Below are 14,507 nucleotides of genomic sequence, written 5' to 3'. Positions count from 1 at the left end.
AAAACATTTTGAGATAGTAAAAAATACCCTAGCAGTAGTTTACATAGACTGTTCTTTAGGAAATTACTCTGTACTACCACTGAATTCTTTCCTAAGGCTTGTTTGCAATTTGGTTTGAAAGAGATAACAGTTTATGCAAAGAGAACATGAAAAATGAATTAACTGCAGACTAAGAAAGTCTATAAAAGTCTATAATCTCTTGCTGGGTATATTACATCAGAGCATCCTTCTGGCATTTTCCCCTTCAGTTTATTAGCTCATAAAGAAAACCCACAGCCCTGGAAAAATGACAAAGGCAGAAAACACTGTGCTGTAGCAAAGTGAGATGGCACAGACACAGCTGGCCACAGCGAGTTTGAGACCCCTGTTGCACTGTCCTGTGGCATCCATATCCTCTGAAAAAATCCCTTTGCCCAGGATTTTTCTCCTGGGAAGCTGAGAGGCCTCAGAGAAAAAGGAAAACAATTCTTATCTCATTTGCTTCTCCTGTGTGGAATGTGTTTGGAGATTGTTTACCCACAGGTGATTGTTTTCTTGGCTTCTGGTGTCATTGGCCAATTATGGCCAAGCTGTGTCGAGACTCTGGAAAGAGTCAAGAGTTTTCATTATTATCTTTTAGCATGCAGTAAATATCTTTTCTGTATTCTTTTGTACAGTTAGTATAGCATTCTTTAACATAACATAGTATCATAAAGTAATAAATTAGCCTTCTGAGAACATGGAGTCAGATGCATCATTCCTGCCTTTGTGGGGGCATTCCCTGCAAACAGAATACTGTCTCTTTGCTTTCACAGCTTTCTAAATAAGAACATCTGTTTTGTAACTACAAAAGCAGCCTTCAAGCAACTCCTGTTTTCTGAAAGCAGCAGCAAGTCTCAAAAAAATCTTAAGCCAACCTGTTTTGCAGAAGGAACATGATAAAGAATATTTCTGCAAGAGTCCTTGACATTGGAGGGAACATAGCCATCCTGCAGCTGTATGAGCAGCTCTGGCTCCCCAGTGCCACACAACTGAAGCCACGCCAGGGCTGATGATTGAATGAATACTCTGAACATTTTCCCCTTGGCACCTGCTGTAAGACCATGCCCTTGTTTAGAGCTGACAGCAGTTTTAAATGCCAGCTGAGACACCTGAGCCTGTGCCCTGATGTCACTTTCCCTGTGACAGAAGCAGTTCCGCGGAGCTCCGGAGCAGGGCAGCGCGGGCAGAGGTGCCCGCAGCTCCGGCACCCGCAGCTCGGCACGGAGCTGTTCCTTAGGCACGACTCCCCCCCAGTGGTTGTTGTTCTCACTCACATGTGAGCTCAAAGGTGCCGCAGCTCCTCAGCCTGAGGAAAACCCAGTAGCACTCGGCAGTATTAAGGGTGATAAATCAAAAGGAGCGGTAAGAGGCTGTGAGAAGTGAAGTGGGATTTTGGATTAGCCAATCTGTGTTATGGATACACTGCACAGGAGCTCTGATGGAGCTCTCATTGTGCAGAAGCCTGCACAAAGGGAATCTAACACTAATTGCAGATCTGAATCACTCCTTTTTAATTGGAGTGGTTTTAATTACATATTCATTTTCTTTCACAGTATGAGAAAGCAAACTTCTTATTTTAAGAAGTGCTTTTTTGTTCACAAACAGGTGATTATCTTTGTTTTTCCTGTTTGCCAAGAGTAGTCCAATTACATACACAGTATTATTATAATGTGATCAACAATCCTCAAGACCATATGGTAAAACTATTCCTAATTGCTATGAAAATCCAGTAAAAGTTCAAAGTGTACCAAGTTTTGTGGCAGATATGCATTCTGACCACCCCAGAACGTCCCATGGATCCTATGGGAGGGGAACAAGACTTAGATACACAAGCACACCCCCCCTGTTACCTGCAAAGTTCAGACTTTGCAGTAGTGGCAGGTGTGTATGTGTATATACGTAAAACCAGACTGAAAAGAAACTCACTAGATAGGTAGAATAGTTTTCTAGTTTTCACTTATTTATATTCAGACACATTTTCTGTTTCCTTGGGGGTTTTTAGAGTGGTTCTTATGGACAGTTTCTACCACTGTACAACTACTTGCTTATGATAAAACTACCTTTTTCTCTTAAAATAGGAGAATTGAAGCACGAATGCACACAACAAGGACTTGCAAACCTCCATCTCCATTTCTGTCACATTTTGGCCTGAACTCCCTGCAGGTATTTTTGCATGACATTATGGTGTATTTTCTGTACATGGCTCGATCACTAGGAAGCCTCAGCTAGGTGCTTTTTATTTTTGATATTAAAAAGACAAGGATCACATCTAGAAATGAAGAGTGACACTTAATTCCCTCAGAATTAAGTGTGTTGAAATCCATACACACAGTAGTTCAAAGCATGCTGGCCTCACAGCTCACTACCTACCATGCTACACTTTAGAGAGCTACTGCCTACAGACCAGAGGAGCAAGGTCATCAGCAAACTTCTAACCATCCTATCTAAAGAAAGGAGAAGCAGAAACATGTTGAAAGTTATGGGTATGTCAGAACAGAGCTTGCTATTCACTTAAAATGTTTTACATCTTTGTGAACAGACTCTGTGCTTGCTCATCACCTACTCTCACACTGCACAAAGGGAAATTCTGAACTCCTTGCCCCCAGAGCAATGCCTCCCTCACCTTCACTGGGGGGATAGACACTTCTGCATGCTATAGACAAATTCATCAGAAAACACATCCTCAAGGAACTTTGCTAGTGTTTTTTGGGGTTGGGGTGTTGGTAAATAGAACACTGCAGCAGCAGCAGCAGCTTTATGGGCTCTAAGGAAACTCTTCCTGCTCAGTGATAGTTTTCAGCATTTGTGAAAACCTCTCTCCTCTTACTGGCATGGCTTAAAACTGGGCAGCTGTTACAATCACAGGCCAGACTCCATACCATTTATGCCCAGTAAATAATGGAAATGATATTTAAATGCCACCAGAATAGAAACCAAAAGTCTCCAGTCTCTTGAAACCAAAGCAACCCCACAGACTTCTATACCAGCAAGTCCCACATATGGATGAGGGACTGGGGGATGAATAAGGTTTATTTCAGAGAGAGTGACACAGCTGCATAGATACTACTACAATAGCTTATGTCTGAATTGCCTTTTCAAAACTGCCTAGAACCATGAAGATGTCAATTATTAAGAAAAAATGAAAGACTGTATATGAAATGTATCTGGAAGATATGCAAGCCCACTCTCATCACTCCTGCATTCTCAGCACACACATGAAGGGCTATGAGAACCTTCAGTGTGCTGCTGATAGAAATTTAAAAAGAGGTGCCAATACTGGCAGCACCAGTGGGACTGCCACTGCTGGTCAGGGAAAAGGGCTGCAACTCCTCAGCTCTGGCTGTTCTGCAGGGCCAGTAGGTTATTGTTTATGCAGCTCATTTCAGAGCGTTATTTCCTATACAGTAAGGTTTGCATCTGCATGTATCTTGTGCCTTTACACAGCTTTTAGACAAGACAAGCTGAAAATAATTAGCACAAATCTTAATTTTAAGCAACTATTTCCTGAGCACTAAGCTGATTTCCCCAACATACTGCTTTACTAACATGCTACTTCAGTTAGCAAATACGTAAACTTCTGCATCACCAATGTAGTTAATTTTATCTTACCTTTTTATTTTGCAATGTGAAATATTTGGCCATTAATTCAGGAAGGACAGAAGTACAATTAGGAGGGAAATGACTGCAGTCAGTTTCACTGTTACACCACCTACACTGGAAGTTCTCTATCAGGCTCTGTATTATGAATGATCCTTCTAGCAAAGACATTTCTCCTCATCTTCTTTCTACAAGGAATAATTTTCAATGTCAGGTTTCACTCTGGCAAAAATTATCTAAATCTTTGGTAAGGCTTTTAAATCTATGTAATTTAGTATCACCATTAGTATGCAAAGACATAAAAGAACCTATCAGACTAAATACCTGATCTCATTTTCCTTAAATTCTACAGCCTTTTCTTTTAGATCTTCCCCCAGATTCCAAGCCCCAAATCCGAAAGGGAAGTAGGCCACAGTTTTTCTGAGAAAATATTGCTTATTTTTAATATAATTTAGAAACGAATACCTTAACAAAAGTGTTTTCAACCAGCACTTACCTTAACAGGCAGTCATTTATTTTCACAGCCTATCTACTCATCAACTTTTGTACAAAACAGACAAGTGGTGCAGAATACTATAAAGAAAATGTAATAGTAAGTGTATTTATTCTCATATCCTTGCTTACAAGATCATAATGCACAGTTTGGAGATAATCAAAAACATTTTTACCCAACCATTTGATATTGTCAATGGATTCAGCCAGCAGCCAGAGAAGTCCATACGTACCCAGACCACCACAGCACTCAGCAAAACTTCTACAAATGCCTTCCTCAGGTGACTGAGACACTAAGAACACATTTTTCAGATATGCTTACCAGCATCTATTCTCCAAAACTGTATGGCTTTAATTTCCATCACATATTCCACGTTTCATTGCAGTAGAGAACCTTCAGCCATACCCTACCATTGCTGAATTGCTTCACCTAACCCAGGCTGGTAGGCATGGATTACTTTTACAGATGTAACTGTTTGTGTATGAGTCGCTGAATATGTATTGCTACTTTTCTTGGAAAAATAAAAAAAATAATAATATTTTACCAAAAACCTGAATCAGAGAGAAACAGCAATTCTGTATCCCCTGTTTGTTTCCAACACTGAAGGCCCTTTTTTAAAATGAACACAAGACTTGAGATTTACATTTACAACACTTCTGTACAATTTGCAGGGCCAGAGTTGACCAGGACATCACTGAGACAAATAGGAAGAATTGAGAGATGCAGTTTTTGAGCTTCACATTAAACAGTAAATAGAAACAGTATTAAAATGTTACAGGTGAACTTACCTCCTGCAGAGCCTAGCCTATATAAAACACATAAGGAATGCAACTAGTTGCAAGGATAGATTTCAAAACCACTATTATTTTAAAATAAATGTGTTATTTTAGCCTTTTTATTCTCACTAGCCATGTTTTAACCAAAAATAATGGGATTTAATAAGAAAGAAGGCATGCACATGGCTCACATTAGACACTTTGACAAACCTTCCTACAGGCAGACAGCAAAGGACAATTTCTCCAACAGGCTGCTTTGCAGTATAGAATTGCCAATTTTCCAACAGCATCACTTTCTCATCTCACTTATGAAACAACAACAGAGCAAAAGCTGTTTTTTTTTTTTTCATTTAGATAGAAAGGCATAACTCTATGCTCTTTAAAGACAGAAGAGCAGAAAGATGTAATCTGGGTCACTACAGTACAATCACTACAGGACAGCTACACCCTACAGCCCACTGGACTCAGGATGCCCAGGACACAAAGTAACACCATGTCCATGCAGTGTAATGCCAGGGTGCCTCAAGTGTGACTCCTTCTGTAGTGTTTCACATGGTCCTGGTTTTGGCTGGGATGGACCCAAATTTCTCCTTAGTAGGTGGTACTGTGCTGTGCTTTGAACTCCATTACATCACTGTTGATAGCACTGATGTTTTTGTTTAGCCAAGTAGTGCTTAGCCTAGGCCAAGGACTTTCCAGTGACTCATGCTCTGCTAGTGAGTGAGATAAACCATAAGGAGGAATAGGACCAATAGTAACTGCATCCTCTGGGCTAAGTCATGCCTGAGAAACAAAACTTACTTGTAAGTAGAAGTACAGAAAGGAAACATCAGGGTTATGCACTGCTTCCCAGCATTTAAAAAAAAATCTTTTAGAACTTATTTTCCCTGATCAAATGGTACTAGTTAGCCATGGAATACTCCAAAGAGGTAATAGGATTCTATAGGAATAACCTTAAAATAGTAGAGCTATACTATCTGTAAATCTACATGCTAGAACGCTACCAAGGTTTTTGGAAGATTAGGTGTCACAGGTAAATTAGCCCAACACAATGAGCCAGGAGAGAAATCTACCCCTCCCAGCTGAATTGAGTAATTCCAATGGATCCACACTGGAGTTCATCATTTCAGAAGTCCTGCTTGCTGTAGATAGCTCCAACTCACTCCAAAAAGGAGTTCTACTACACGTATGAACATATGGCAGAACCCAGCTGTCTACTTACACAGAAAAAATATAATCAAAATTGTGTCAGGTACACATAAATGCATTTCAGAAATAATAAGGTACTACAATCATCTTTATTATTTTAAAAACGGTTTTATTCTGTATATTTAGAAACGTGTAATTTTAATAACTGCAGAGAAAAAAAAAATCAGCCACACCTGAATAGCTAATAACTCATTAACAGAATGCAGTGGTATATTATCTAAACAGTAGTAGTGCCATTGTGCCGTAATAAATTGTCTATTAGTAAAAAAATACATTTCAGGGCACATAGTACAGCATCCTTATGACAAATTACAGTAGGGATACTTTTCAAGAATTTAATCAAAGTAGAGAATTCCGAGTTATATTCTTTAAATGCAGCACTTTAAAAGGTAACAACTTTGTGCATTTTTAAAAAATGTCCTCGTTCGTATATTGTAGAAATGCTGCTTTATTGCTGCAGATGTCAAAGTTCAAGGCTCAAAAGGTATGAGAATACAAAGATATCCTTAAGAAACTTCATTTGTTTTTATATATATTTATATATATAAAAAGGTAAAGCTTATAAAAGTTAATTTACAAACCAAAAACAAAAGTGGTATGCACGCATTATATACAAGCGGTCTATAACATCTATAAATTTTCAAATGCATAGCAGAAAACATACCATCATTTTCTTCTGGTTCTCTTCTGGCTGATGAACACAAACAACGCTCCTTCTCTAAACCAAACTCACAATTTTTTTGTTGTTGTTCCCCCCCACCCCAGTCTCTCATGATATAATATCTAAGTAAGCACAAAAGCCATACAAACTTAATACAGAGAACTATGAGAGCTAAGACTATTAAAAACATGAGGGTAAGGCATCCCTGCTGGTTAATAGGTCTGTAATAATGTGGTTAATTTACAAATCCACAGAGGCATCTGAACCATAGTCATCCCACATGCTTTTCCCCCTCCCCCCTGTTCTCAGGACAATGTTTCCATATACAGCAAGTAGGTGTGTTTGCATTACCTCTTAGCAGAGGAAAACATCTAAACTGTGCTAGCCCAAGCTGACTGCCATTTCCTTGGACATGTACACCAAAAGTCATTTAAAAACCAGAGACCAAAAGGTAGTCTTGTGAGTTAAAAACACACAGTCGCAAAAATGCAGGCCAAAGTCTGTGGTTTTGACACTGGAGTATGAAACAAATTTAGTTCCTCTGTGTATAGTTTCATTGGTACTTTCAGATAACAACAAAATACTAGTTGTGTCCTTTAACAAAGAAAAGGGAAAAAAAAGAAACAACAAAAAAGAAACAAAAACCCAACACAAAAGAACAACCAAACCAAAGCATACAGAACCTGCAAAACCCCACCTTGTTCCCCCTGTACACTCCCTGCTTGTGGCATGTATTGTGACCATGGTTCAAAGAGTGTACTTGCTAATTCATTGTTAGTTAAAGCAAGATGCTTAAACACTAAGATCCATTATCACTTATAGAACAGTTAATACTTGATAGAGTGGTTCAGTTTATATGTAAGGTCCATCTCAGTTTCATATTATTTACTCAGTCAGCTAACTTAATATTTAGAAGTGGTCAATTAGGACTGAGACACAGTTTGCTCCAACAAGATAGTTTGGATCCCCGGGAAGAGACTTGTTCTGCCAGGTTTTGGGGTCACCTGTGGGAGGAAAACACAATGCTGGTGTTTAGTATCTGCTGTCACACAGTGCACATCTTGAAACAACCAAGCTTTTGGACAGGAGCTTTTAAGTTCTGAAGCAACACCTCTTTCGGTTTTTTGGTTTTTTTTTTCTTTGTTCCTGTTTTGTTTGATGGTTTAAAAAACCCTGCAGTTTGCATGTTATTAATAAAAAAATATCCTTCATTTTCATATAACATAGAATAAGGTCAGTTATTCAAAACATATGCTGTAGCATTCAGGAACTGGTATATATCACTCATACTACTCTACAGCACCAACACAGTGCTTTCCATTTGAGACTTATTAACAGTGAATCAGGTGTTCACTGCCTCCTTCCTAAACTGCCATTGACAAAAAAAAAAAAGAAAAAAAAGAAGAAAAAAGAAATTTTAGAAGCTAATGTGGGTAAGATGCATTTGAAGTGTCTTGAGACAGTTCTGAGCACAGATGAGGCAAATCAGAAGTCATGTTGTAACTAAGCACTATGACACATTGGTAGTTTTATTTTCTATGATGAAAATAATTGTAGACAGGATTGTAGTCATTTTGCAGCTACATCCAGTATATGTGTTTAAAAGCCTGAAACACTAAGAGTATTCCAGTTAATTGGTACATAAAAATCTTTACAACAGAGCTTATCTACCCATGATCAAAGGTTCTGGGTAAGAATCTCTTACAGCAGGTCATCAGCTGCCATCTCACCAGACCAAAGGTTACATTCCCTCTGCACAGTCAATCGTCTCTTAATTGGAGACAGTATTCTTCATTTACCCACCTACAATCACTACCAAGTGTTGCCACTACACAAAAGGTGTGACCATCCCACTATGGTAGAAAGTGAAAAATGCACTGAAGTTCTCTTAAGCCTTTCAGGTAAATGACATTAAATAGCTTGGCCAAATAAATCTGCCTTGAGGAGAAATGTGTAACAAGCTAATAAACCCAACCACACACCTGAGCAAACACCTGAGACTTCAGTATTAAGTGAGAATAATACAAATTCCACATAATTTTCTTGAACTCATGAAAACAAAATGAAGTACACAATGCACTGAGTGATGGCAACATCTAACGTAGTGACAAAGAATAGAAGTGGCCAGTGTACAGTCAGAGAACACAAACAAATTTACTGCAACCAGCTGAGACTGCTTATTTCAGTCAAAAACCTCAAAAATGCTGGAGAATTTTTCCTTTTATAGATTGAGGAAATTCCATTCCAAACTCATATGACCAAATGTATTAAAAGGGCAGAAGAGGACTGTAAGACGGTCGGGTCCTAGTCTTGCACATGAGACAGGCAGACTTGTTTCCAACCTTTCCTTCTAAATCCATAGTAAGGATACATAGCTATTGAGGATGTTTTTCCCATATTTTCCCATACAACTGCTTTGAAAAGGAAAATAAAGAGATCACTCAGTATTTTTTATGTTCTAATCAATGTGGCCATAAAAGGCAAATTTTTTCCCAGTCAGCTTTAATACCAGAATCAGTTAAGCCTTTGCAGGGGTTTAACAGTAAAATACCAATGTATGAGGCTTAAATGTGGCAGAAAGGATGTTAGTAAGTGCAAATGAATGTCACTTTTAGGACAGAACATGGATACATTGAGAAAAGATGAGGTAGAGCAGACGACTGAAGAGAGAAAAACCCCACAATTGTAGAAATTGTTATAATAAAGCCACCCCAAGAATCAGAGTCCCATAACCAACTAATTTAGAAAGAGAGAAAACAATTATTTATTTAAGACACAGTATGGTCTACTTACATATCATAAGACAGAATTGCCTAATTTTTAAGTTTGTCTCAAAAGAGCAATGTTATGATATACATCCCATTTCAGATTAACAGAATGTGGTGTTATATTTACAGTACAGAAAGTGTTAGGGTTTAAATATACACGCTCTTGCTTTCACCCACACATGCACGCACACACACATCCCACTTTGGAAAGGGAGGAAAATGTCTCAGTAACTTCAGTTATTGTTTAGATCATTTGAGTCCTCTCCCTTCACTTCAAGTAAGTTCATGAACAGGTGCTATTAGTTACAAAGGAAGTGCTGTGTTGGTTTTGTACATAGTTGTCATATCTTTTGGGACCCTATCGTTTATGAGCCCGTGTTTTAACACGGCCATGTCTACACACATTGTTAAATAGATGCATGCAACACATGCATAGAATAGCTTATAAAAAAACAACTAAAAATTATTGCCATTAATACCTCTAGATTATTGATTCCCCATGAAGGGGATTGATGCTTTAATCTTTCAAAGCATCAGTGCTTTGGTGTTGACAGTGATAGATACATTAGTGACAGAGGATATGCATACATGGTGGCTTAAATGCTGTATACAGAAATACATTTTTCACTCAGTACTCAGATCACATGTGCACATTAATGGCTTGAATCTTCCACCATAAATTTTGAAAGTAGCTGAATAAAATCTTAAGACTTTTTCCCCAGATGTGCAAACATTTCTTTATAAATCTCTGTAACCTCACAACCGTTTCATGAAATTGCTTGAAACTTGCCCAGAATTCTCAATTAGGCTCCTCACTGACAATTCCAGCTAATACATTCTCTCCCTCATACCAGAAAGCCACAGTGAGGTAAAAATGAACAGGTAAATAAAATTGCAACCTAGTTGCAACTTTTACTATCAACCAGAGACTTCTGGATAAAGGCAGTAGAGGAGAGATAGGTAGGAGCAAGCAAGAAAAGGCTTTTGGAAAACCAGCTACATTAGAATAAACTGTAAATGCTTTTACTGCACACTATAGTTTTCGTAAATGACCGAATTGTTAGCATCAACTTGCACACATGGAAACAGTTAACAAGCGTTAAATCATGATTTATGAGCATGCAGATTGTTAAGATTTGCCAGAGTCCTATATGGTTAATTAAGCAACAGACAAACACCAGTTATGTTACAAAGGCCTATCAGAGGTACATATTCATTTCCTCTCAATTTTAGTGCGACTATCATTTCAAGTGTATTCAGCTGCAGCAGTCCTCAAGAAAGAAGACAGAATAGAAAAATACGGTAATATTGAATAGACTGGAGATATTACTCTTTTTCTGCTATCATGGTTCTAGCTATGAATTTGCACCATGAGTAAATGTAAGAAAGACATTTGTAATGAAAGTGAAATGGGAGAGTTTGACACAAATACAATGATTGAGTTTTTATATTACACAGCATCACCTTTAGCCAAAATAACTTAAATTATACGATAGCACCCAAAAGCCCCAAAAGGACAGAGGGAGGACAGCATACCCGACGAGGAGTCGGAGGATTTTAGAGCAAAAGACCAACCATCAGGGGTCATAGACGCACAGTGTGGCAGGCGCAGCTCCACTGGCTTCAGGAATTTTAGTCCATGAGGCCCACACATTACCAAGGGGCTAAGAAGTGTTTCACCTGGAGTTAAGAGAAAGAAAAATCTCTGGAAAATACTGACTTGTGACATACATTCAAAGTATTACACAGTTACACTGCAGAGCTACTCAGTAACTCAATTTAGAGAAAAATACGAACATTTAGATCTGTTGGTAAAGAAAAGCACAAGATTGTTCCTCACTTAAGTGACTTTTCAATAGAACACACTACAATCTCAAAATGAAAACTGTTGAAGCTTATTAAGGTTATTTCATAGTCTGTTTTGTTCTTGTTAGAAAATAATTGTATTAAATAACAGAACAACGTACGGTTCCAGCTGTTACCTTTCTCTTTATCCAAAGGTGGAAGTATACTGTTGTCTCTGCAGACTTTGAAATATATTTCTTGCTCTATTCCCTCTGGAATGGCTCCTTGTGGTATAATAATACTAACTCCAGTCTCTATGGAGCTTAATACACCACCATTGCTGTTAAATACACCTCTTGCTGTGGCTACAACAGTATGTCCATCTTCCTCCTCCTCATCCTCAAGTGCTGTAGGGCTGAAAAGACAGAAAGCCTAGCAGTTTTATCAATATTTCCTTCCTGAAACTCTATGGCGAAAAAGCCAACTCTGCCCAAAAAAACCCCAAAACAAAGAAAGAAATCCCCCAACAAACAAAAAACCACCAAATCTCACAAGCTCTGAAAACATTCAGCAATTAGTTAAGCAAGAATTCAGACCATCTGAATCTTATGTTACCAACTGCCTGCTTCTGGCATTATACAGAAAGAGCTTACCCCAGCTACAGATTCAGCTTCCTAAAGGTAAATGCAACTAACAACAGAAAGTTTATTTTTTAGCCCAAAACCCCATTCTGACTTAAATACCAGAATAACTAACAATTTTTATTCAAGTAACACTGAACCCTTCTACTTAGATATAGAAAGTAAAGTTTGTAAAAATTAAAAAAAAAAATTACACACGTTTTTCCAGGTTGCCAGGATATAACCGAAGAGAAATGTATAACTTAAAAGGTATCTTGATGAAGTTTTCACAACAGTCTCAAAAGAATTTCACTCAAAGAATCAGTAACTCCAAAATGTAGCAGTCTACAGAACTACCTAGCATAAAACATTTCTCAGGTGCTTAACATCACATAGGACAAACAGCAAAATTTTAAGTCTGGTTCACACATTATTATTATCCTGAAATAAAATATTAATAAAACACTGCTCTGCAAAAGCAAATAGCTGAAGATATCGGTATCTGTTGCTCTTGACATAGTTCTTATACATTAAAGCATATTAGACAAGCACGAGCTGCCATTAAGCAGCTGCTGGTTTGTCTCACAGTAAAGAGCACCAATATGAAACTGCAGAAGTTACTTTCTCTTTTCACAAGTATTTTTAAAGTATCCCTTACTCATGTGTCCCATGAGGTCTCTCTAAGCACACAATGAATACACTTTGGTGCAACAGCTATCTTTAGAAATTAATTCCTTTTCTGGACATAGATTGCCAGGACAAGTTATTACTATCTACCAGAAAATTTATAATTTAGTATGAGAAATAGGAAGTAAAAGCCATGCCACTTTCTAATAACAGAATGCAAGACAGTACAGGGACATAGAACACATTGTAATATCTATCCTTTGGCAGAAATTAGAATCATAGCATCAATCTTTCAACTATTACATCAACAGAAATTGGAAGTAGAATAAAAAAAGCTGTATTTTTCACAGGTGACCTATAGATGCACAAGTGGAAAGAGAAGGAGCAGCAGCTCACCTTACAGGAATGGCTTTAGGCACAGCATTGACATTATTTGGTTGATATTTAGGCTTGTCGACCTGTACAGCATAGGTGTCCATTCCACTCTCAAAGTCGGGGGGCTGCGATGAGCTGTGTGCTTTCAAAATTGGTTGAGGAGAATTTGAAGATTTTGATGGCAACTCTGGTTTATGCTGAGCTTCATTTGGCAAGAGATTGTGGTTGAATTTGGGACTTTCAAACTTGCGCTCAAAGGGCCGCGCGGCGCTTGTGTAGGGTTTGGTTGAGAAGCGGTTGTAGGAAGGAGTGACTGGTTTCTGAATCTGCTCAGTTCCATTCACAGGGCCTTTGTCAGGGAAGCTTTTCTGAGGGTAAAAAGTGGACTGCACAGTGTCCTCTCTAGAGGATCTGAAAATTGCTGACTTATTCTGAGGTGGAGGAGGGTCAGACACAGAGTTAACTGCAATGAAAATGAAAATACTTGAACTTGTTAGTAACCAGAAATATCTAAAGGCATAAAAACACATGTTAGTCAATTCTTAATCTTCAGTATAAAATATACACAGGTTCAGCTTTGCTCTCTTAGATCATTTGTCCTCCTCTTGCCTTTTGCATGTTATCTAACATTTCATTAAACATGTTGGAGACAACAGTATGGCCTTTCAATAAAAAGGTTAAGACTCATTTATATCATGATCAAACCCCCAGAAAACCAGTCCTGAAATACCATTGTGTACTTGCACAAACCAGAAAATTCAATTGAGCTAGGCAACTCCCTCAATGTGAAAGTGAAAACAACTTTTTCTTTTGTTTTTAGAAGCCTTCAACTATTACTCATGTCAGAAGAATTCTGGTCCAAAGCACAGGGAGTTTTACTTCATCTTTACTGAGACAGTACGGGTACTAACACCTGGAAGCTACATGATTTCAGACAGAATCACAAAATTTCATAAAACTTAATCTCACTACAGTAAAAAACTATTTTCAGTAATAATTACTCCACATTTCAGTTAGAGAACAAAATAGCTACACGTGTAGAGCTGCTGAAGCAACCCCACAAGCACCTGAGAAGCAATGGCTGTTCCCACAAAGGTGAGCTTTGTAACTGCTCACCTTCAGAAAGTGCAGGCTTGTGGTGTGCTGGGAGAGACAGGACAGGGCTATTAATTGACTGTGGCTGTGTGTACTGGACTGAAGGAGCAGGAGGAGGAGTTGTAACTTGAGGGATTGGCTCATAGCGTTTTTCACCAACAGGTCTATCCATTGATTCCGTATCAGTTGGTTTCCCCCTGTTGAAATAGAATTAAAAAACAAGCATTTGACTGATCGGTTTCCTCACAGCTCCCGCATTCACTGCTATTTTTTGTCTTCTATGATCACCTGATTTCCATCTTTTCCTATAAACATTAAAACATTATTTTCTTGAATAGCCTGTCTCAAGTATAAAAACATTTATTGATAAGCACAAGAGATTCAGACAACATTGACCTTTAGAAGATTAGTAACACAAACCAAGGCAAACGAAAGGCAGATGACATTTCAGGTGTATTTGCGTAATTGCCTACTAGATAG

At 38.2% G+C, this 14,507-nt stretch overlaps 1 protein-coding gene across 5 annotated transcripts in view; it reads right to left on the bottom strand.

Moving 5' to 3' along the window:
- Positions 1 to 6,184: 6,184 nt before the first annotated feature.
- The window catches only part of TJP1 (tight junction protein 1), a 148,648-nt gene continuing 140,325 nt past the window's right edge, over positions 6,185 to 14,507 (bottom strand). For 2 of the 5 annotated variants that reach the window (XM_031056004.1, XM_031056007.1), the window contains 5 exons: positions 14,049 to 14,224; positions 12,954 to 13,395; positions 11,508 to 11,725; positions 11,062 to 11,205; positions 6,185 to 7,761 (listed from right to left, as the gene is read on the bottom strand). In XM_031056004.1, coding sequence (XP_030911864.1) covers positions 7,667 to 7,761; positions 11,062 to 11,205; positions 11,508 to 11,725; positions 12,954 to 13,395; positions 14,049 to 14,224 — 1,075 coding nt within the window. In that variant the 3' untranslated portion in view covers positions 6,185 to 7,666. The remainder of the gene's footprint in view (positions 7,762 to 11,061; positions 11,206 to 11,507; positions 11,726 to 12,953; positions 13,396 to 14,048; positions 14,225 to 14,507) is intronic. The other 3 variants (XM_031056006.1, XM_031056008.1, XM_031056005.1) reach the window with 2 other exon arrangements.

Source organism: Geospiza fortis, unplaced genomic scaffold (assembly GCF_000277835.1).
Source record: "Geospiza fortis unplaced genomic scaffold, GeoFor_1.0 scaffold171, whole genome shotgun sequence".
Lineage (NCBI taxonomy): Eukaryota > Metazoa > Chordata > Aves > Passeriformes > Thraupidae > Geospiza > Geospiza fortis.
This window is presented reverse-complemented; position numbering and strand designations above follow the sequence as displayed.